Source organism: Anser anser (genome assembly GCF_964211835.1).
Source record: "Anser anser genome assembly, chromosome: 1".
Lineage (NCBI taxonomy): Eukaryota > Metazoa > Chordata > Aves > Anseriformes > Anatidae > Anser > Anser anser.
The window spans coordinates 64785957-64808434 of NC_139720.1; the positions used below are offsets into that span (position 1 = coordinate 64785957).

Genomic DNA, 22478 nt, shown 5'->3' on the forward strand with positions numbered 1-22478 from the left:
TAGCGTAGCCATCTCTCAACTTGATTTATTGATTTATTTTCAATGAAGAGAAATACTGAGAGTAGATTTGCAGTAGGACTGGAAAAGTTTACAAAATCTAACAGTTATCACTTAACAGACAGAGCTCGTGGCCCATGCTGATTGCCTAATAGAGCAAAATAGGTTTTGCTCCTCAGTGTGTGAGATTGAGAAATCCAGTATTTTGGGGGTGTTTTGTCTTTGCTGGGTTCATTGCATAATGCTCAGTGTGAGCAGTCATCAGAACAGCAGACCAAACAGCAGGTTCATTAAAACCTGTGTGCTCCCAGCTCCTGAGAGGAGCATGATGAAACCGTGATGCGAAGAGCAAAAAGTCTCAGAATTTGCTGAGAAATGGGTTGCCCTGGTGAGCACATTTCCCACCCTGGCATGAGGTAGGATGAGTTCCTTCATCTCTACCGACGTGACTTCAATACTTGTGTGTCTTCTTTCCCCAGTGAGTGACCCGCTTGCTTCTCCCTGGATCATCCTTACGGATGTAGCCAATTTCAGTCTTTCCTCCTTTGGGAAGGGAGAGGTGCTTTTACAGCAGGGATGGGAGAAAGAGCCCAGATTAGTTTAAAACAGCGTGCTCTGCTTGTGAGCACCAGAGCTGGAGAGGGGCAGTGCCTGTGCACAAGTCCTTTGCACGCCTGCCATTGAAATAAAAAACGGGGAATCAGTGCAGTGACCCTGTGCACCAGAGGCATCAGCATCCTCTGTTGGGAAAAAGCATGGGCCAGCAAGCAAGCAATATTTAGCGTGTATTCAGTGACCAGAGTGCCAACCCTCTTTCACAGGGAGAGGCAGAGAGGTTCGGTATGGATCTGGAGATGCTGGGTACGTGCACTGGGGAGAGGAGGCGCGAGTGAATTGTTTAGTTTCAGTGAAAAGAACAAGGTAGAGTTTTTTACATCTCTTTAAAGTAGCTGATCAGTGTGTGACCTAAACATGCTGCTAAAGAACTTTTATTTCTTTTTTTCCCCTCCCTCCCCGGCCTGCAGGTCCCAAGGGAAGAAGGAGGAGGCTGTAATGTTACTGAGGGACTCCATCAAATACGGCCCAGAATTCGCAGATGCTTACTCAAGCCTGGCCTCGCTGTTGGCTGAACAGGTAACGGGTATCATTCAAGGCTCTTGTTTCTCCTGCAGGGTGATGCCCTGATGTTGTAATTGCAATGCCTCTGTCACAGCCTGGAAGTGCTTTCACCTCACATGCATGCAGTGAAGTGCACAGGCCTGTCTGTGGCTATCTGGAGAGTTGTGCTGGGCTGCTTTAGAGATGACTTGTTCAGTATAGGAAGGAGGCAACTCGTTCTCAGTGAGTAATAATACCCATGTGGTGAGGCTCGGAGTTACATCAGTGTTAAAGTTGAGTACATACCCTTTCTGCAGCTCCCCACATCTATATCAAAGTCTGTCCATTGCACCTTGAATGCTATGGCAGCAGAATAGGTGAGTACTTACCCCCAGACACACAAACCTACATAGATAACCTTGAGATTTGTAAGAAAGCCCTCCAAAGCTAGAAAAAGCCAGAAACAAGGTTTCTGCTTTGAATTTCTGCCTCTGAATTCTGCCCCTTGCATGTACCCATCAGGATAAAGCTCCTAATTACCACGGTAGATGATCGTGAGAGGCTCCCTTGCTTTATGTTGCTCTTAATGAGCAGCTGTTGGATATTTTATTTAACCTCATTGTTGGATATGTGCCCCAGGCCTTATTTACTGCACAGGACCCAGAATGTGCTCTGGAGGCGGGATTACTCATTTCCTCTTGGGCTTTTTTTTTACCATGCTCATTACTTGGGGCGCTTGCCACTCACTGCAGTGAGGTAATTTATTTCTAGAAGGTCCCTGTGAGGTGAAATAGTGTCTCCGCAGAAGAAAAGGGAAATTGAGGCACAAAATTCTTGAGTTCAAAAGTACACATGAAGCGTGAGTGCCCACATCAAGACCACGAAGCCCTGCTTTTCTCCAAGCATGCTGGAAATGAGGGATGCTGTGCATTGTTCCCGTGGACTGCAGCCACAACCACTGGCCCCATTCTGGCCCTATGTGGGTGCATGGTGAGGTCCCCTGCACAACTCCAGCAGTTTCTACTAAGCTTTTGAAAACTGTTTTTTTCTGTCCCCAGATTTTCAGATCTTAACTGTTCCATAGCATGGGATGCTAAAACTTTCTTAAATAAAAGCTTGCCAAAGTGCAAATACAGACATAGCAATGGAATATCATCTTTCACTATTTTCCATTAGTCTGGTTAATTAAATCTTGTCTCTACAAGTAGATATATTTCAGCAAAACTATAAGCAAAGGTCTTGTTCTGGTTTAGGCTTCAATCGTGTAGACACTGTAAAATTCACCTGTGGTATATATGGGTTACTGAAAGATGTGCTATTTTATTTTCTCTTTTAACTGACTTTTAAACGTTTGAATATTACCAACATCAGCTGCAGGGACCTAGAAATACAGTATATGAATTGAGAGAAGAACTTCGTTTAATGGAAACTGTATTTTGAATAAGCGCATCAATGAAGAGTCTCCTGCAGTTATAAGAAATGACTCAGCTGCAGTAATACCTGGTTTTAATATTAATTGAAATTATTATTTAGAACTACCAGTTGTAAGATCAACAGAGCAATAAAACCAGTATAGAGTCTCAAGGCCTTCTGCCCAAAGCCAATGCCATTAGTAAGTCCAGCAATAATTTATCTGCTTTTATGTATAGATCATTCATCCTCTTGTGACTTGAGTAAGTGGTAGGGAAGAAAAGATAGTTTGTACAGTTTCCTCAGAAAATAACGATTTCCTGCAGCCTTTTAACACCTTCTCATGTTCAGCCACAGCAGATGCCTACCTGATTGTGCACCTCCTCCTCACACACCCATCCTAGTGACCTCAGTAGGCCTCCTACAAATACTTGCTGCTGCCTGAGGCTGCGGGCTGCAGAATTCCACCCTAATGCTGTGTGCTTTCCGGAGGGGTACAGGCAGAAATTTTTGGCATCTCAAGCTCAGAGGATGATATATGTGCCAGAAGGGAGAAACGGGATTCTGTTTTTCAGTTTGGGGTTTTCCTTTTTGTCCAAGCAATAGTTTCCAAGTAGGGTAAAAGTTACAGACCTGGTTTTCCTTCTGATTGTGGCCCAGAGTTTGTCTTACAACTGTTTGGGTATCTGTGATGCCGAGCAATATGCAAGAAGTTACCACAGCGGGCTGCATGGACCATCTAGTCCCAACCCGCTGCTGTGGGCAGGGACACCTCCCACCAGATCAGCTTCCCCAAAGCCCCATCCAGCCTGGCCTTGAACAGCTCCAGGGACAAGGCATCAGGATTGCCTTGTGTTGGGATTGCCTTGGTCAATCCTGTACAGTATGATCCCCCGTAACTTTACAGGCTATGAGTCTAAAGTACAGCTTATGGTGTCTTTCTGGCCATAGCTGTAAAACATACTGTAAGAGGCAACTCTCGTGCACCAGGGGCTTAGGGTGCTTCTCAGTGTGATTGCCCTTTTATCTCCTTGTGAGTTGATTCTGAAGTCAGAGCCCCATCTGGAAAAAAGAAAACACCTCCACGCTGTGTAAAAGTTTGGCTTGTTTGTGCCTTTTATAAATGCTTTCCCATCGTACTGCTGTCTGCTTGATAGCGTAACTCAGTCGTAAGGTATTGTTGTTTTCCGTGATTGTTTCAGTGGTACTAACATCAGAAATCAAATGTTTAATGTTTTTGCTTGCTAGTGCTGTGCCCCTTGTTGTAACTGTGGTTCCCCCGGGTTTACTCTGAGGCAGTGGAGCAGCACCTTCCTAGCTCTTGCAGCTTTATCACTTGTCTCATGCTACCTGATGGCTTTTTTCAGACCCTAGTTTGTGGGCTCAAGGTTTTGGGTTTTTTGGTTTTTTACTTTTTGTTTTTTCTTTGGGAAGAATATCAGCCTGCCCTAAGAAAAAGAAACTTTTTAACCCACTTAGCTGCAGCAGCAAGCCTACTCAGACATACCCAGACTGAAAATCCGAGCCATGAAAAAAAACCCACAAAACCAGACTTAAAAACCCTGGAGTTTAACTGAGAGATCCTCACATGCATAATTTTCTTAATATCATAAAAATCTCATACATTTTTTAAGCCAGTCTTCTGAATTCTGTGAGCTTGATTAATGTTTCATGAAGGTCTGGAAGCGGCATTATTAAGTGTTAATGAGAATCAAGCCTTGATGAACTTACAGCATTTCTCCTAAGAAGAGAGGCTGTGAGGGAGAAAGCTCTGGCACGAAAAGATGGGCCCACCCTTCTCAATTTCTGACTGCACTTAATGCAAGCACTTTGTTGGAGGAGTCATTCCAGACTTTGCTCTGAGCCCGAGGCATGCGGGGTCAGGGTGTTAGATGCCAAAAAAGTGTTTTACGAACGCGTGTGCAATGCAACCGTGACAAAAATGCTGAAGGTGCTTGATATCAGTGAGTGGGAATATTCTGACATGGGACACTGCTGCTGATCCAGTTTAACGTAGCCCTTTCTTGCTTAAAGATCGGGTTTATGATTGGTAAACAAAATGAAGACAGCTGACATATATGCATACAAAGCCGTGTTCCTCTGCTGAAAAATAAAATTAGTGGAAAAGAAATCAATAGAGAAATTCTTGAAAATATACTTGTTAATGTCTGTCTGACGCACGTACTTTCTTAAGAGGTTGCTCTTCCTTTTAGTCAATTCTGACAATCGCTCCACTTTTCCTGACCCTGCAGGATAATGATGTCAAATTCACATAAATATATCCAAAATGTCCAAACTTAATCACTTTTAAAAAATGTGTTTCTGTGTTTTATCACACCCTATCTTTTCTGCTGGCTGACCTTTATCATGTAAATGTGAAAGCACTTAACCATGACAAACCGTTTGCTTTCATCAACCATAGTCTTCCAGAGCTATTAATTCCAGCTTTCCAGTTCTGATATAAGAGGTGAGAAAGGAGTCCGTGCTTTTAAACAACTACAGACCACATGCTGCTGTCAGGTACACCCTTTAAATCCAGAGAAAGCCCAGTACGCAGTGGGATTTGCATGATGGGAGGAAAGGCGAGTTCACAGCCGGGCTGAAGAGCAGACCCAGCTCTGTTTTGCACAAAGACGTGGCCCAGGCTCCCCAGAAAGTGTTTTCTCATGGCCTGCCTTGACAGACAGATGTGATCGTGCAGCTGAGGACACACAGTCCACTTGAGGCCAAGCTGCTTGGCAGCTTCTTGTGGCCAGGCAGAGCCGGTCACAGGGGAGCGTTGGTGGGGCAGGGAGTGAATGCACACCCCCCCCCCCCCCTCTCGTTTCAATGTGGATTCAGCTCTTAAGCATGATGAGTTCTGCCTCGGTGGTGCCAGGCTTTCCTCAGCAGGCACCCAAATGTCTGATCTGGCCTGGGAACTTTGGTAGGAGGTTGCGGGGTTTGTCACCATAGGGCTGCTCTGCTCCGCACAAGTGGAAGAACTGAGAAAAAAAAAAAAGCCTTTGCTTCTGGAAGCTTAATTGGCACCCTGCTGCACCATGCTGGTTTCCATTGTGAACAACCTTCCTCCCATCTGTACACCCCAACAGCAAAGCTCTGAGTGTAGAGGGGAGGAAAATCTCAATAACTGGTGCTAGTGAGCATGTGGATAGCTGGCACGTACCGTCTGGCTGGAGGGAAATGGAAACCTTATTAAGTTGCTATTTGATCCAAACAGTACGCCTTATTTTTGTTTCAGGACCTGGCTGCCCATAGCTTAGGCTAGACAGATCACAGCCAGTGGGACACTTCCATAGGCAGGACATTCCCAAAGAAAAAATCTGCACTTTTAAAAAATGCTCAGAACCTACAAACCTCACTGAAATCTGTGCAAAATGTAAGGGCTCAGTGCATCCGAGAATCAGAGCAGTGGCATGTCCTATCAGTCCCAGTGAGCTACATCTCACACATTGACAACACCTGTTTTTCATCTGAAACTGTCAGGTTTTCCCCACTCTTTCATCACCCTCAATCCTCCTTCTGCTTCCCTCATTGCCCTGTGCAAGCTCCTCATCCCTCAGCTGTCACACACACCAAGCTTTCATTCCTTGTGTTTTCCGTGCTGCTCAGGGAACAAAGAGCGGAGCTCCTGAGGGGGAAAGTTAGCCAGCAAGATGCTCATTAAACAAATAAATTAAAATATGTCAGCTCCCAAATGACAGATTCTTAACAGAACCAACATGACCCCTGTCGTTGTGCATTTCCCAGCTGGGTGCGTGCTAGCTGAAGCTCACTGACATTGCACACAAACCGCCCAACCTTTTCCAGCTGATATTTGTATTTCACAGGTAGTTCCTATTGCGAGCGTATGGGGGGAAAGCTGTCTGCATTGCTGCGGAGTGCCAGACAGCAAATATATCGCATCCATGCTACTGGGTAAAATTTTGGCTTCCAAGAATCCAGTGGCCACGGCCAGGTTCCCCTAGTAAGCAGCTTGGTGGGGCAAACTGGGGCCTGAGCTCCCCATGTGGGGAGGGAGGAAGGACACCAGCAGTGCCAAAGTGAGCCTTACCACAAAATACAGGTACCCAACAAATGGTGCTGATACCATTTCTGCCACAGCTAAGACATCTCCTTCTGTTTTAAGGAACGGCTGAAGGAAGCAGAGGAGGTCTACAAGGCTGGCATAGAGAATTGTCCAGAGAGCTCCGATCTGCATAACAACTACGGAGTTTTCTTGGTTGATACTGGTAAGTGACGCGGAACAGGGGATTTTCTCTCTCAGGCTTATTTGCTTTGGCTTGTTTTATTCAGCAGTACACTTCTAAAAGAGTGTCAAAAGCTTCCAGAGTGGTAGATGTGCCTCCACTGTAGCTTGGAAATAAATATCCCTGCTCTGCTGAGATGGCAGAGTGTGCTGAAATTTGTAGTCGCTGCGGTTAGTGTGCAGCAGTGGCATTCAGCCTGGATGTTTCCTACAGCGTTTCTCACCATATTCACACAGGCAGTTGTCCTCTTTTCAATATGAGCTGGGCAGCACCCTGACAATCCTACTATTTCTTCAGGAAGGCACAGCAGCATCAAGTACAACCCCAGGCACACAAATGGATCGTTATGGTCTTTGGAGCATTTGCAGCTCTTTGGTGACAAAGCAGATCTTTGACTAAAGGTTGAGTGCCACTACTATAAAAATAAACATGGCTTTTAAATCACAATCATCTGTGAAAACAAAACCTAAGATACTATGGGGTGAATTGATTTCTTGGGAGCTCCATAATGACATACAAAGCCTTTCTTTTCTGGGCTCCTGGTTCCCATCCAACTTCCGTGGACTCAGGCACTTCCTGGCATCCGTATAACAGAAAAAAATGCTTCTGCAGTTGCCACCTTTTATTGACAGCTTTATAAGCAAGTCCAAGTCTGAACTGACAAACAGCTAGTGGAAACCAAGCTGCTCTCTGAAGTCTCTCCAGAACAGAGCTGTGACTCGATGAAGTATTGTAGGCTTAAAGTGTGTAGTTGCTGCCCTTTCTGCCCCTTTCACACTGTGCCCGGCTCCAGTGGTGCTTGGGAAGCAAGGATGATGGCAAAAAGTGGTGTCTGCTGGTGTGCAGCTGGCTGTCCTCACTCTGAGCCGACGCTCAGATGTCACTCCTCTGGACTACCAATGTGAAATAACCAGAAAGCCAAAATGAATATTTGTAATCAAAAAAGTTGTGGCATCAATGACAGAAATTGAGATTCTGAATTTGTGCCCTGGCAAAATTCAAATGTGCAAATAATAAAAACTCCTCAGTAATTTCACTCTGACATTGTACTTCTCTCTGATTCCTGACCCAGATAAACTACCCTATTCCTACCAAAAATTTTGTTTCAAATGCAGTGCATTGTGCTTTCTTTTTTGCACTTGTGTCCTGCCAAAGTCCAAACTAACTTTTCCTGTTTTATTACTGTACTCCCCCACGCACAAACAATAGAAAAACAAAAAGCAAACAAGCAAAAAAACCCACCACACTGAATTTCAAAACTAAAGGCCCTGATGTACAAATAACCTTCTTAGAGACATGACAAACCACGAAGGAACTGGCTTGCAGTGAGTCGCTCACAGACTGCATTCTTCCCCAGTGGGCACAGGGGGATCACGGTGAAGCACCACTCCAAATAACTCTCAGGATTTTGTGCAAGAGCCTCCAGTAAGTGTCAGCTCTGGAGAGCTGGATCTCTAGATAACTCGGCAGTGAATATAGACACTCAATGTGTCTCCCTTAGTGACGTGTATTACCCTTGCGTGTTGGACAGGGGTGGCACTGGCTGACCTTAAGAACTTAGGTGCTTGCCCAGCTGCTTGTTTTGGCATGTTCTGTACATGTGATTTTCCCAAACTTCCATCTGCTCAGCCGTAACAAGAAACAGAGTGTACAAACTAATTAAACCAGCACTATAGCTGAAATTATAATATTTGCATTACAGAAATGTTGAGATTTTTAACCGTGCCCCATTAATTTATTTAGTAGTAAGCAGGCTCTGCCTGAGGAAAGCACTGCAAGATCCCTCTTGAGGAAAGACATTATTTAGGTAAATAAAAATATACTACTAGAACTAGAACTTAAGTTGATGGATGAATGGTCTGGCACCTTTCTTCCATTCAGATTGAACATTGGCATTTCCTAAAAATACGGGCACTGGTGAATTATGATAGGCTTTCCAAGGCATTTGCACAGTCTCGTATTGTGGTGTTTGGTGATGTCATGGACCGCGGGACCTTACCCAGGTAGAGGGTTTCTCACAGTGAAGCAGTGCCACCCAATGGCTCCTCTGAAACACAGAGACGGTGTCTACGTGCTCCAGAATGGGCATCCAGGCACTGTGGTCTTGGACTTACTGCGTCAAGGTGGGAATTAACTGTTACTGGTGGCTACTCCCATTCCTACTGAGCAGTGCACGAAGACTGAGCAGGGCCAGCAGCAGAGGTATAGGGAATATTCTCTGTTTTGAAGTTGCTGAAGCTATTTGCAGCTCTCGTGGGGTTGTGGGGAATACTGGGTGGCTTGTTCTCCATGTCTCCATTGACTGCTTGCCCACGGTCAGTTGGCCAGGGTAGAAGGATGCTTTCCTGGGAGGTGGGACATGACCCCAGCCGGCACAGGGGTTACATCCCCCCTGCAGCATGATAGAGGGGTGCGTTCAGTCAGGAGCCTTTTTCTGCTGAATGTACTCAACTTACAAAAACCTACCCCGGCAAAGTCTTATTTCTCAGGATTCTCTCCAAATATTGGAGCCTGTCAGCAGTTTTCCTTACACTTAATCTCTAGAAAGGCCGAGCTCTGACAACAACATCAGAGGTTCTTCAGTGGCTTGAGCAGGTTTTTAGTGCTATTCCCACTGTGCTCAAAGCTGCTCTGTGAGTGCTGTACCAGTAACAGCTGTAATTCCTGCACAGCCCAGCCTCCTTTCTGGCATCCCGATCTGTGCTCACACTCCCCTGCCTCTGCCCATCAGCCATCCCTACCCCTGCTGCGTGCTGACATGCACTTTGGGGTGGTCCTCTCCCTCTCAGGTGGCCAGAGGGATTGCTGCTGTGGGCACGCTCATTCTTCCCCAGGACCATAAAACTGTGGTGGGGTGAGTGTGCCATGCAGAGCTTCTCTGCTCTGTCCCAGTGCAAGCCACACCTTGCTCGTCTGCTTTGATTCACACGTCACCTGGAAACATCTCTTCTTCCCAAATTTCTTTCTCAAAATGGTTCCCATGCATGCAGTAATAGCTGAAAGAAAACCCAGAGCATTGCTTCATGCTGAATTTGCCACAGGATTTTTCTGAGGCACCAGTTTAACAGCCTTTTTGTTCTCCAGGGGCTCCAGAGAGAGCTGTGTCCCACTACAGGCAGGCCATCCGTCTGAGCCCAGCTCACCACGTCGCCATGGTAAACCTGGGCAGGCTTCACCGCTCTCTGGGTCAGAACAAAGAGGCTGAAGCGTGGTACAAGAGGTAAGAATTTGAGGTGGGAGGCAGAGGTTTCCCTTGTCCTTGCACACGACTTGCCTGTGCTAAAGAGCCCGTGATACCCAAATCTACCAGTGCATGCTTGGGTTTTCCCACCCACCTTCTCCATCCATTTGAAATCAGATTTACTTCTGCTTATGTGGCTATTTTTTGGGGAATGCTTGGAACGAAAGCACTGACTCAAGCAGTGTTGACTTCCCTGGACCACTCCCAAGCCCCTAGGCAGGGCACGCTGCTACTTTTGGATGGGGAATGCTCTAACAGAAACACCAGTGGCTAGAGCAGCTTTGTAGTGCTATTCCCACTGTGCTCAAATCTGCTCTGTGAGTGCTGTACCAGTAACACTCCATCCCAGTGCAAGCCACATCTTGCTCATATGCTCTGATTCCCACATCACCTGGGAATCTCTCTTCTTCCCAAATTTCAGGGCACTGAAGGTATCCCGGAAAGCTGAAATCCTGTCCCCGCTGGGGGCACTGTATTATAACACAGGGCGATATGAAGAAGCTTTGCAGGTTTACAGAGAAGCAGCATCACTGCAGCCTTCAAACAAAGAGATCCGACTGGCTCTGGTGAGTGCCAGATGAGCACGTCCAAGTCGGGGCTTGGATGTTACCCAAGGCTCAGAGCTTGGCTCTCCCTCCACCCCAGCCACCCAGTGACTGTCCCTCCCACCCTCCACCCTTATCGTTTCTCCTCACCCCCTCCCAACCTCACACCCTGTGTCTCAGCCACTGCCTTTCTAGGTGAGCAGGACTGTGTATGGAGACAATTTACCTGCCTCTTATTGCTAGGAAGTATCAGTGCTGGGCTGTTCCTATGGTCCTTCCATCTTGAGGTGCTGCTGAGCGGCTGGCTCTTATCAGCAGTCCCTGCCTTGTCAGAGAGCAGGAGCCTGTCAGCAGCACTGTATATTAGAGGGCCGAACTTTTTAAAATCATAACCTTTTATAATATGATCCCATAGGCCCAGGTTTTAGCAATGATGGGGCGGACGAAGGAAGCTGAAAAGATGACAAACCATATACTCGGTGAAGATGTGGAATGTCTGGAGTGCTACCGCCTTCTGTCAGCCATCTTCAGCAAGCAGGAACACTATGCTAAGGTACTGTGGTCACAGGGTGTCCTTGTCCAGAGGGCTCACATACAGAGCTCAGGTAGAATTTTACATTCCATCTCTCCAGAAGTGTCGTGTGTCTTAGTACACACCCAGGAGATTTTTTTTTTCCCACTAAAACCTTCTGTTTATCTAAGTAATGGTACTAAAGCCAAGCACTGTAGTTTTCAGAGGTTGTGAGCACTTACTGCTCGTGCTGCTGTCAGCCCCACTGCCCATCAGCCACAGGCATCTGAAACACCCATTTCCACATGTGATAACAGCGTGGGGCAAATAAGGGAAGGAGGATGATGACGTATTGCTCTTTGGGTTTCTGTACTGGGAGGCCTTAGTGGTGGGCAGACCTGAGAAGGTGAAAGGTGCAGAATACAGTGATACAATGACCTCTTGCTTTTTCACAGGCACTTGAAGCTATAGATAAAGCTCTTCAGCTAAAACCAAAGGATCCAAAAATCTTGTCAGAGCTCTTCTTCACAAAAGGAAACCAGCTAAGAGAACAGAATCGCCTTGACGAGGCTTTTGAGGTATGACTGCTCTAAGCCCTATGGATAGTTTTATAGGTTAAAAGATAGAATTAACTCATTGCATCTAATAGTCCATGGTGCACACACCCTGCCTGTTGGCTTTGGGAGCTCATCAGTGGTACAGCTAAAGCTATGGAGCAACCAACTTTGCCAGAGTTAGTTTCAGTTTTCTTCCTCAATAGAGGACTTCTTTCTACCATTCACAAATACTCCTTTTTCATCAAGTGTGGAAATACAGCTCCCTGTTCTGAGAGGTTAAGTATGGGGTCATGGTTGGACTATGGAAGAGCCTGGGTCTTGGTGCACTGACCAGACCCTTGGTCCATCCTGCCTCAGCCCCTCTCACTAGCAACAGCCAGCTCCAAGATGGCTCAGCTAAAAGCACAGCGACCTGTGAGAGCCCACCATATCTCACCTTATTAACTAATAGCTTGCAGATTGGCTTATCCTGTGGAGCAAGAGGCTTGATAGCTCAGAAATTATGTTAGTGCTGAATAATAGCACAGAAAATTAAGTTATTGGGACAGATCTGACTATTCTCGATATCCCTAGAGATGTCTAATCGTGGTTTGAATCCTTTCCTGTGTGACACCATAAAAATGGTGCTGTTTGTCAGAGTCCACAAGGTACTTGTTGCTTCTTCTCCCGTGTACAGTGGCAGAAGCAATGGGGAGGAATAGTGCTGCCCTCAGGTCCTGGTGGAACTTGTGTGCTGGCAGCTGTAGTCTGCAGCCAGCTCCAAATTAAAGCCTTGCGGATAAGGAGCACCACAGCCCAGACATGGCTTGTGGGTGGCAGACACCTGCCCAGGGAAATGACCTGGATGTGCAGCAGACCCCAGAGGTGCAGGGCAGCAAGGATAGGGTCACAGTGATTGGTGTGGCTCTTCATGCAGCTGTATGGACACGGAGAACCCGAGAGATGAGCTCCACAGTGAAGCAATATGTTCTGTCACCTCTACTGCAAAGACACTGCAATTTAGCATGTGCACTGTGTATGAGAAGAATTTGAAATTATATTTTAAAGGTATTTAGAGGGAGAGGAAACTTAGTTTCTGGTTTTAGAAACTGGTTTTGTTTGAAGACCAAGACTCTTAACCTAAAAATGTTTTGTATTTATGTAGAGCTATAAACGGGCCGTAGAGCTCAACCCAGACCAAGCACAGGCCTGGATGAATATGGGAGGCATTGAGCACATCAAGGTACGACAATATTGTTTTTCCTTAATCTGTCAGCTACCGAGACTACTACTCAGGACAGAGAGTTAAACTTGCTTCAGACTGCCAAGAGCTGCAGCTCTGGTCAGGTTTATGACCAGTATGAGTTCCCAAGAGTTTTGGATATTTTATCCAAAAAGGAGGAAAAGTCTATTCCACGCCAGATAAATTTTCCCAGTCAGGTTGCTCGGAAATACATAATGTAAATCCCATATTTTTAAGAGGGAACAACCTGCCCTACAAGGAACAACCTGCCCATCTCTAAAGTTTTCCTACATGAATTGTTGACCTGCCTTAGAAAAATGTCACTGTGAGTCAACCTTTAAAATTTCTTTCTACCTAATAAATTTAATAAAGATGTCTAATGCAGAATGCTGGCATAAAATTATGGAAATAGACAGGTAGCCCTGTGGCTTCTTATCTTTTTGAATACTTTAGGATATCATTATGATTTGGGTCCTAAGGAGTGACATTGTGTGATTTCCTCAGGGTATCCTGTCTCTTGAGTAAAATTAACTCTTCTGATACAATATAATAGAAAAATGTAAATCTACTTTGTGCCATGTGTTGGTTCGAATTTACGCTAACAGTACTTGGTGACCCATTTCATAATGAAGAAGTATTCCCATTATTTAATAATGTCAAGTTTTATAAACATTTTTCCCTTCATAGTATGGTCTTCACCACTGCCAAGCAATGAACTTTCGATGTCAGGGAATGTAAATGAGATCTATCACTCATTTTCTTTGTAGGGAAACTACATCACTGCCCGTGCCTACTATGAGACAGCTTTGCAGCTGGTTCCAAACAGCAAGTTGCTGAAGGAGAATCTGGCCAAATTGGATCGCTTAGAAAAACGGTTTCAGGAAGTCCAGGAGAAAGATCAGACATAGCATTCAGTCACACCAGTGGAAAGAATCTCGTTCTCCTTGGAGAAGAATGTGGTGGAAGCCTATTGCTTGAAGTGATGCTGAAGGAACTTTGACAGGACTCAGAATTATGGAAGGCAAATTTTGAATGCATGCTTGTTTGACCAAAGTTACAGGAGGCACTCAGTTCCTGCGGGACGTGCTGGAGAACAAATGAAAACCTTCCTTTATTCAAGATTTATGTTTAGGCTGAACACATTTTAATCACACCAGGAGTGTGGGTGGGACATAAAACTCCAATATCATGGTTATCACTGGGGAAGCAATGGAGACAAAGCACTCATTCATTGCAGTGGGGTGAAGTAGGGTCTCCTGTTACTCAAACAGTCTCACCTTGTCCACAGAAAGTACCACTGATGGGCTTCGTTGCAAGTGTTGCCAGATCCATCTGAGCCAGGAAAGATTGTCCTAATGGTCACATAAAAAGGTTTTAAGGGGTTGATGGTGAGGAAAAGGTGGCCATTCATACAGCTCTAAATGTGATATGAAAATGATTCTAAAGAAAGGGAAAATAGTATCTGAATATCACCCTAGTAGGATAATTGTACAAGTAGGACAAAAGATCCTTTGAGCAAAAACTTCAGCTGAATGTTTTACTCATAAGATAGTCATGTTGTAATAATTCCGGTTCATGATATCAATATTGTCAAAAATCATGTGGCTTTACCCTTTTCTCTCTCCCTGCAGGCCAAATAATTATTACTCTGAGAAAAATGGAAGTATCTAAAGGCAGTGGGAAACTCTAGGATTACTTGTCTTCCTGTCCAGTCTCCAGTAAAAACAAAACAAGACAAAAAACAACTAATCTGATTGGTGTAGGAGGTAAAGTAAAGCTACAGAGAGATTAGGGATGATTTGGTAGGCTGGGAAGGTACTAAGGAGGTTTTTTATGGGTGTGCAGGGACCAAGCCCACTCATTATGGTGATAACACTGACAAAACACTTTGTCAAAGTGTTCTCACCCCCTCCCACAAAAGATACAGAAAATGAGCTATAGCTGATCAGTCATAAATCTATATTTTTTAAAAACTGAAGCGGGAAAACAAGTTCTCTTCAGAATTGGAGCTTTTATTTTTGAGCTTTATTTATTTAACTTATAGTCAAATAATTAATATATTGTATCTGGTTTATACGAATTGGGCAGTGTCATTCACAGCTGGCCACAATGCTGGCCATTGGGACTTGCATTTTCTGAAGTTAGCAAAATGCAGCAGCACGAAGGTGTGCTTGCATAATTCCCCCGATGCCATTTCTAAAGCAAATGGCTGTGGACCAAACATTGGACCAAACTCATCATAGTAACAGCACTTCTGGTGTTTCCACCAGGGTTTGTACCCATTTACAGGAAGTGTGAACGGTTGGTGGGGTCGTGCTTGGTGCCTCTGCCTTTGCGTCTGGACATCAGGGTAGGTTATCAGTTGGTTCCCCTTACAGCAGGCAACTGCTGAAACACTTAGCGTATGGAGCTTGGCTGTGCCCAGTCCCTGCAGAAGAGCAGCCTAGGGTTTGGCATTACTAATCAGAGAGTTCAGATTAAGAACGCGATGCCTTGAGGCACGTCTGCCAGGAAAAGCCCACGTGGCAGTGACCCATGGGGCACCCAGGTGTAGTTGGTGCTGGCCGTGGCACCTTGGCAAGCTCCGAATTAATTCACTGTGTGTTGAGACACTGCGCTACAGGCTCCGCTGGCTTCATTTAAAAATCTCAGTGTCTTGCTGCTGCTGTTGATCAAATTTTTGACGTACAGCAGCTGCGTTTGGTGCTGAGAGGGAGTCCAGGCTGGCAAAGACATCTGCTCTCCCAGAGCCTGGGCGCCAGCTGGAGCCATGGCGAGGCTGGACTTGTGGGGTACCAGTCCCTCCAGCCACATAAGGCCAAGGCCCAGGAGATCGGCCAGTGCGGGCAGCAGGGCAGGGGCTGGCTTCTCAGGTTCGTGGGAAGGAGAGACCTTTTGTTGGGGAAGGTGCTGACAGATTTCTGGGCTTTTTCCCTTCAAACCAACTTCATTAATTCCAAGGGAGCAGCTGGGACCAAGACACTTCTTTTCCTGGTGGATTTTCCCTTCTCTCTTCAGCTGTCTACTTTCTTTTTGGTGGCTGAGGGTGGGTTTGAGGACTTGGGGCTGGATCAGCAGCTCTTGTCCTGTTGCACGACTTTTAAAGCCGTAGGCTTACTGACCCAACATTTCTGCAGGTTCCCAGTGCATGTACTCCACGGGGCACCTTGCATGGAGCAGCTTTTCACAGCCCAGACACTGCCAGACTGGCCAGGAGGAGATGGGGTCCCACCAGCAGAGCCCTGTGGGATGCTGTGTGGTTAGGGGAGATACGTCTCATTTAAAAAGTGTATCAGCTATAAAGTTCGTCTCATAAAGATATATTAAATAAATACTATATATTCTACAAGCCACACAGCAGTGTGGCTTTAAATTGTGGCCAATGACACATATTTTTTCAAATATAAAAGAAGTTGTATTTTTTATAGCAATGCTTTGTGAGCGGGGGTGACTTGGTTTTGTGTTTTTAACTTTGGCTTAAAGCTTCGTTTGTCTTTCCTGAGAGACCTGGTACAAATGATTGTCTCGTTCTTGTCCTAGAAAACGATCAAAGCCATCTTGGCCTCAGAAACCTGGCACATGTGTATGATCAAACTTTGGGTGCCCCCTCCCAGATCCTGGGAAAGGATTACCATTTTTGTAACGCTGTCTTACTTGCAGAATAATGTAGAAAGATGATACCATCCTTCCAGTGAGGGACGCAGTTTGGTTGGAAGGCATGTCATATATTCATCCACTCTCCTGAAATAGGCTGGTAACGTATCCATGTAGGATAATCCCAGCTGAACTGGGTTATGTTTATATGATGAAAGGCTCACTCTCCACATTTTTGAGCTGGGTCTATGGTAGTTACGGAGAGAGGAGTGCTCATTAATGGACTCTGTGTTCCTGAACCAGCACTTCATACCCCATCTATGCAGGATGATGGTCTGTGAGTTGGCAGAGTATTTGGAGAATGATTCAGGCCATGAGCTACCAAAGCAGTTAAACCTTTGTGAAGTTTTGATCTGACTCCCTGTCTCATTGGTTTCTGTGCTAAAATGCTGTGTTTGTTCAGGACATTAATCTTGTGAAAGATTTATTGTAGGTAAAGCAGAGCAATGGAATATAATGTGAAACGGGTTACCTCCACCAAAAGGGAATGCTATTGTGAAAGATAAATAGAGCAACTTACCTTGTGATAAACTGGATATTATCCAAATTAATCATAGGAAATATCCTCTTCCTCTAGCATTGTGTGGCTCATAAAATAATCAATTATAAACACATTGTTTTCTGCCAACTACACTGCATGGTTAGCAAAGATTACAAATTAATAAATGGCTGAAGCTCTACATAGTGGAGGAGAGTTCATTCTTTGTGTAAGTTGCATTGGCTAAACTTCAATGCTCACCAATATTAAAGTGGAGAATTAACTCAAAATTGGTTAGACAGGGCTCCTGTGTACTCACTGTGCATTTTAATCCTAAATGAAAAACATAGTAATTGTGTTGCTTTTTCCTTTCCCCATGAATAACATTTTCAGCTGATGGATTTTGTTTTATTTTTATTGCTTATTTAAGGTCCAGCATTCTTTTCTTCCATTCCTTTTCCATCCCTCAGGATAAATGATGCAGGGTGGGGTTGGGTGTATTTTCTATCTGTCATAGACTGCTTGGACTAGATTTTCCTAAAAATGTACAGGCAACTTGTCTTGGCCAAACAGTAAGTGAATGCAGCAGGGGAAGTGACCTTAATTCCAGAGACCTCAATGAGGACGAGGTGTGTGTGCACGCACGTGGTGTAAGAAGTCTAAGTCAAAAAATGCAAAATAAAGAGCCTAACTTGCAGGGGTGACTGGACACCCTTTAGACTATTTAAAAACACATCTCAAGCTCTCAAAAGTTATGGAAACCAGGGCAAAGATGGTGTATAATATTTGGTTAAGGAAGGTAATTGTCGTTCCAATTTTAATGATTAGGCCATTTAGAATATAAGTATACGATTTTTTGCCCCATTTGTCCTCCAGACCAGCGAAACAATTGGTATGTGCTTAAGTCTCCTAAAACTGTATGTGCATTAAATTGACCAAGTGCTCAATTTCAATTTTTCGTATATTGAAATTATGTACACTCTTTAGAAAAAATTAGCTCTTATGAGTTTTTTTCACCAACTTTCAGTCTCATGCAGCAATTTCAAAATGCACCACTTTGTTTTCATGTACATTTAAACCCAGCAGCAGCAGCAAAACTATATATATACATACAAAAAAAAAGTAAAAATTAAAAAAAAAAAGGAAAAAAAAGGAAAATGTGCTTGGCATTCACTAGTGTTTCAGTGTGGCAAAGTTGCTTCAGATAATCTCAATAACTTTGTGCAAAAGCTCATTGCCATGTTTGTACTGACTTGCTGAAATTTTTCTTCCGGAAAATACCCCCGGTGGTATCCTCTGTAAAAGTTACGGCTTCCACAACTGTATTACTGTAGAAATCTCTGCCTGAAGTGGATGTCACGCTGCGTGTTCCTATCATGTGGGAGTTGTTTGCATTGGCTGTTGTTCATATGGTTCTTATTTCTGTATCTATTTTTTTAATCAGTTGTGCATATCTTTTTAAAAATTAAGAAAACAGCCCATGGATTACAAATCTTTTAAAAATAAATTCACACTTAGCAGCAGCTGGATGTATGTCAGTGGTACAGGAATTTGCAAAGTCTTTGCTTTTTTCACTGTGGGATTTATGGCTAGATTTCACATAAAGGAGTTATGCTTGAAGTCTTTGCAAAAGAAAATGTATGTAAATGTCTATTTTATATAAAAAGTAAGAAAAGTATGTGGCGTGTCTGGTTTTATTCTGTTGGCTGTGAGGTCAGTCTGTTCCTTAGGACCAGCCATGAGAAGTTCTTCTGGAGGTGGAAAGGCCTAAGTTTCTTACTCCTGTTGCCTTACATTTTAGTCCTCAAGGAGGCCAACTGATTGCTCACATAGGAGCAACTATACAGCTTGTGTATTTGAGTCTGGCCATATAAAAATATTAGAGCAAGCATTTTTTGGAGCCTGAACATGGGAAAAGATGGGGGCTGATGCTTGCACATTGTCTTGATGATTTGGACTTGTTATACTCACATAAGCTCTTCGTGTTGGGCTTTATACATCTGTCAGAAATGTATCAAACAAAGTTAAGCCTGTAGACTGTAAAGAGAAAAAAAGAACAGAAAGGAAAAAGAAACTCATTTTGTTCTAATTCCTTTCTTCCTGGCAGCTGTCCCTAGGTGCTCCTGCATGCTTCCCCGGGGCTTGGGTTCTCTCAGGGGATACATGATGTTGATGAACACATCTGTCAGAAATGGACCAGGATGAAAATTGATCGCCCTGACCACAAGCCATAGTGCTTCCTGACATCCTGGTGTGTGCAAAGCCCTCTGTAGCGTGAAGGGGAATTGCACACTCACTTTGAAGACAGCCTGTACACCCTGGGGTTCTCCCAGATCCAGGCAGTGCAGGATTTTATAACAGAGCTTGCTACCCAGTCCCCCCCTGCCCAGGTTCTCCTTTGTTCAGGTGGATGCTTGTTATGCTGCAGAAATGAGATGTACCACCAGCTCATAGCCCTGATCCTCCCCTGTGGAGCAGCGTGTGGATTGTCTCTCTCCAGAACAAGGAATACAGCACGGTGGTAACATCTCCCTCTGCTGCTTGCAGAAATAGTTGGCCATCGCTTTTACTACCTGAGGAGGGGAGGCTCCTGCTGCCTGCTGGCCTGCAGGGCAGGCAGTGCCCTGTGGGGACAGCGGCCCGGGCAGCAGGGGGCAGGCAGGGCCGTGCAGCCCCCAGACAGCTCAGCAGCTCCTGCAGTGGGTGGGAGCCACTCGTACTGCTGTGGGTGACCATGGGGCCCTGCGTGCCTGGAGGCACCGCAGCACCCTGGGGCTCTGCAGTTCCTGGCCTAAGAATAAAAGGCAGCTCTGTGCCTTGTTTGCTCTTGCAGCATGTGGATTGTGGTCCTCCCTGTAAAAAAGATCAGTTTTCATGCTTATGGCAGCTACCTGAAGCCTCTCTGTAAGCCCCAAAGACAAGAAGCTGCTGGATGTTTCAGACAGCTCACCTGAAGCCCTCTGGGTTAGGAGAGGTAAACACACCACCATGCCTTACAAACACAGCCATCAGCCCCACGTCTCCTGACACCTGCACTGCTCTGCTCGGCCCTGCAGGTGCACTCCTCCCATCCAGCCTGGGTGAGGAGGCAGGGAGCCCATGGGGTGAGGATCCTGGCCACATCACCCTTGCCTGCACCAACTGTCCCCTGCAAAACCAAAAGAGATTTGCTTCAAACTACAAAGGCTGAGGCAACTCCAGGGCTGGTGATGATGGTGAGGGAGATGCTGGACCCTGACACTCTCCCTGGTGGCCCACCACGAACAGGAGAGTCCAGGGAGCTGGTGACCTCCAGTGAGACATAGCTGGAGAGCCTCCAAACCCACCTGGTTTGCAGCCTCACCTGCCAAAACTGATTGCCCCCCTCACCTATTAAAGGGGCTTGTTAATTTGGGGGAGGGGGAGACCTGGTTGTTTGGTAGGGCACAGCCTGGGCTCAAGGCTCTGGCATCAGGCACTTCCCTGGGCCATGACGGGAACAGGGCTCCTTTTGCTGCTGGTGGCATTTCTCACTCAGTGTGGTGAGTCCCATGTGTGGGGTGGGGGACAGGGACTGTGGGGGGTCTGCCGCAGTGTGGGGCTATAGCAGTGAGCCCCAGTGTGATGTGCTTCTGTACCAAATAAGTGAATGTACCTAGTCAATTTTCATAAACCCTCTTGGAGCTTGGTGTGCTCACCTCTGGTCGGTGGCTTTGGACTGCTGAGACCAGAATCTTTTCTTACCCTCTACATCTAGGTGGTGCTTGCTGTGCTCCCCTTTTTGGTTGCTGCAGCAAGGGAACCTTTCCCCACACAGGCTGCTCAGCTGTGGTGTGGCCCTTTTGGCTGGGAAAGGACGAGCAATAGCTTGGTCCTGCTGAGCTTGCTAACTGGTGGCCCTGGGGCAGTCTGGTCAGAGAAGTGTCTAGGAGAGCACTAAACAGCAGCATGTTCTCAAACCCTTCTTAGCTGTCCTCGTGGAGTGGCTAGCATATTTATATTTCTTTGTCTGCTCCCACTTATAAAAAATTATTTCAGGAATGCTTTTAGGTAAGAGGGGAAAATAAGCACAGGGCAGGCTGCGAAGGGGGTCATGTTGGGGAGAAAAAAATGGTGATCTTCAAGTAATTTTCTCCTAGTAATGAAGCTAGTGCTAAAAAGATCTGCCCAGCTGGAGCAGGAAATAGGAAAATGAGTTAACTGCTATTCCTCCCATCCTGGTCCAGTATGATGCTGATCCTTCTGTTGCTAATGTTGTTTATTTCCCCCCACCCTGATCCAAGGGAAGAGTGTTTTCTCCATCATTTACCTCCATGATAAAGTCTATTATTTTCTACTTCAGCAGTAGTCTTGCTGCTATAGCAATAATCACCACAGTCTCTTGTTGGGAAAGCCAGTCAGCAGCAGGGGCTAGGGAGAGCTTGGTCCAGGTCAATGGCTTAGAAAATTGTATCTGATTTTGTGACTGAGCTTTCTGTGGTAATGAATGCTCTGAGGCCAACTGCGGAGGCTGGGAAGTGACATGGGAATACGATAAAATGTTGTATAAAAAGGCAGGGGGAGAGAGGCTGGGCTGGATGCAGCAGCAACGAGCTCCAAGCCCCTCCAGAGCTGTGGTACAGCAGGAGTTGTGTGAGGATCATCACAGCCTTGTGGTGTGAGTGCCCACGGCTGCTGCTGAGGTGGCTCTGTGGGGAGAGGAAAAAGACGTGGGCTCCTTGGTTCACTGACACTCAGGCAGGGTGGTGTGAGAGCTTGGCAGGCTGTCTAGTGCCTGCCATCCTGGTGGGAAGGTTGAGCAAGTAGCCTTCAAGACTACACAGAGGACACATGGCCAAAGTGAAAGGGAGGGCTGGAGGGAGGGCGTTGTGGTAGGTAGTAACACTTTGGATCCAGGCCCACCCTGCTGGTGACTCCAGTGAGCTACTCCAGGCTCTTGCCAGGGCAGGCATGGTGCAAATACCTCCCAAATCATGAGCAGTATGTTGTTTATGTTTGAATGGCTGAGAAAGGAACTTGTATCCTGGCTTGGGAGGGGCAGGGGACCCCTCCTATTGGCTTGTTACCACAAGAAACACATGGGACAGGAGTGGTCAACAGTGTGATTTTGCCTGGTGCAGACACAGGCCAGGTGAAGGGTGTGGAGGAAGAGCTGCCATCCCCTCCTCAGCAAAGGAGCCAGAAGCCTGAAGCTAGCCCTCTTCCAAAACCACCCAGCCTGCAGCAGCAGACCTCAGGTACAAACATTTAGAGTCAGTTCCTTCTCTTTGTGACCCAAGTGCTCGTGGTGGCCCCTTGGGTGAGACCTGTGCTGTGATGACCATGTTCTGCATGGAAGGAGTGCTCTCCAGCCTCCTCCACCCAGCCGGTGGGCTGGGCAGTGTGCATGTTACACCCAGCTGGGTGAGGGGTGCTGTTTTTTCCCTTTATGCTTCTTCCCAGGAACCCTAAGGGATTGCCACACATCTATCTCCAACTGCACAGTTCAATGAAGCATCTAAAACTTAATCAGACCCAGCCATCCCTGGCTGGCCTC

At 45.9% G+C, this 22478-nt stretch overlaps 2 protein-coding genes and 1 long non-coding RNA gene across 5 annotated transcripts in view; 2 read left to right on the plus strand and 1 right to left on the minus strand.

The window, feature by feature from the left end:
- TMTC1 (transmembrane O-mannosyltransferase targeting cadherins 1) overlaps positions 1–18641 on the plus strand; it is a 153817-nt gene extending 135176 nt beyond the window's left edge. Inside the window, exons 13-20 of the mRNA XM_083831087.1 lie at positions 1023–1131; positions 6635–6737; positions 9840–9975; positions 10418–10562; positions 10957–11094; positions 11508–11630; positions 12754–12831; positions 13599–18641. Coding sequence (XP_083687213.1) covers positions 1023–1131; positions 6635–6737; positions 9840–9975; positions 10418–10562; positions 10957–11094; positions 11508–11630; positions 12754–12831; positions 13599–13739 — 973 coding nt within the window. The 3' untranslated portion in view covers positions 13740–18641. The remainder of the gene's footprint in view (positions 1–1022; positions 1132–6634; positions 6738–9839; positions 9976–10417; positions 10563–10956; positions 11095–11507; positions 11631–12753; positions 12832–13598) is intronic.
- LOC310897479 lies at positions 18141–20220 on the minus strand. The gene is made up of 2 exons (XR_014582340.1): positions 19914–20220; positions 18141–19816 (listed from the first exon to the last, which is right to left on the minus strand). It is a non-coding gene; the product is annotated as an uncharacterized lncRNA (long non-coding RNA).
- A 113-nt stretch (positions 20221–20333) lies between these two features.
- OVCH1 (ovochymase 1) overlaps positions 20334–22478 on the plus strand; it is a 39693-nt gene continuing 37548 nt past the window's right edge. For all 3 annotated transcript variants that reach the window (XM_083831013.1, XM_083831012.1, XM_083831014.1), the window contains exons 1-2: positions 20334–20484; positions 22063–22179. In XM_083831013.1, coding sequence (XP_083687139.1) covers positions 20433–20484; positions 22063–22179 — 169 coding nt within the window. In that variant the 5' untranslated portion in view covers positions 20334–20432. The remainder of the gene's footprint in view (positions 20485–22062; positions 22180–22478) is intronic.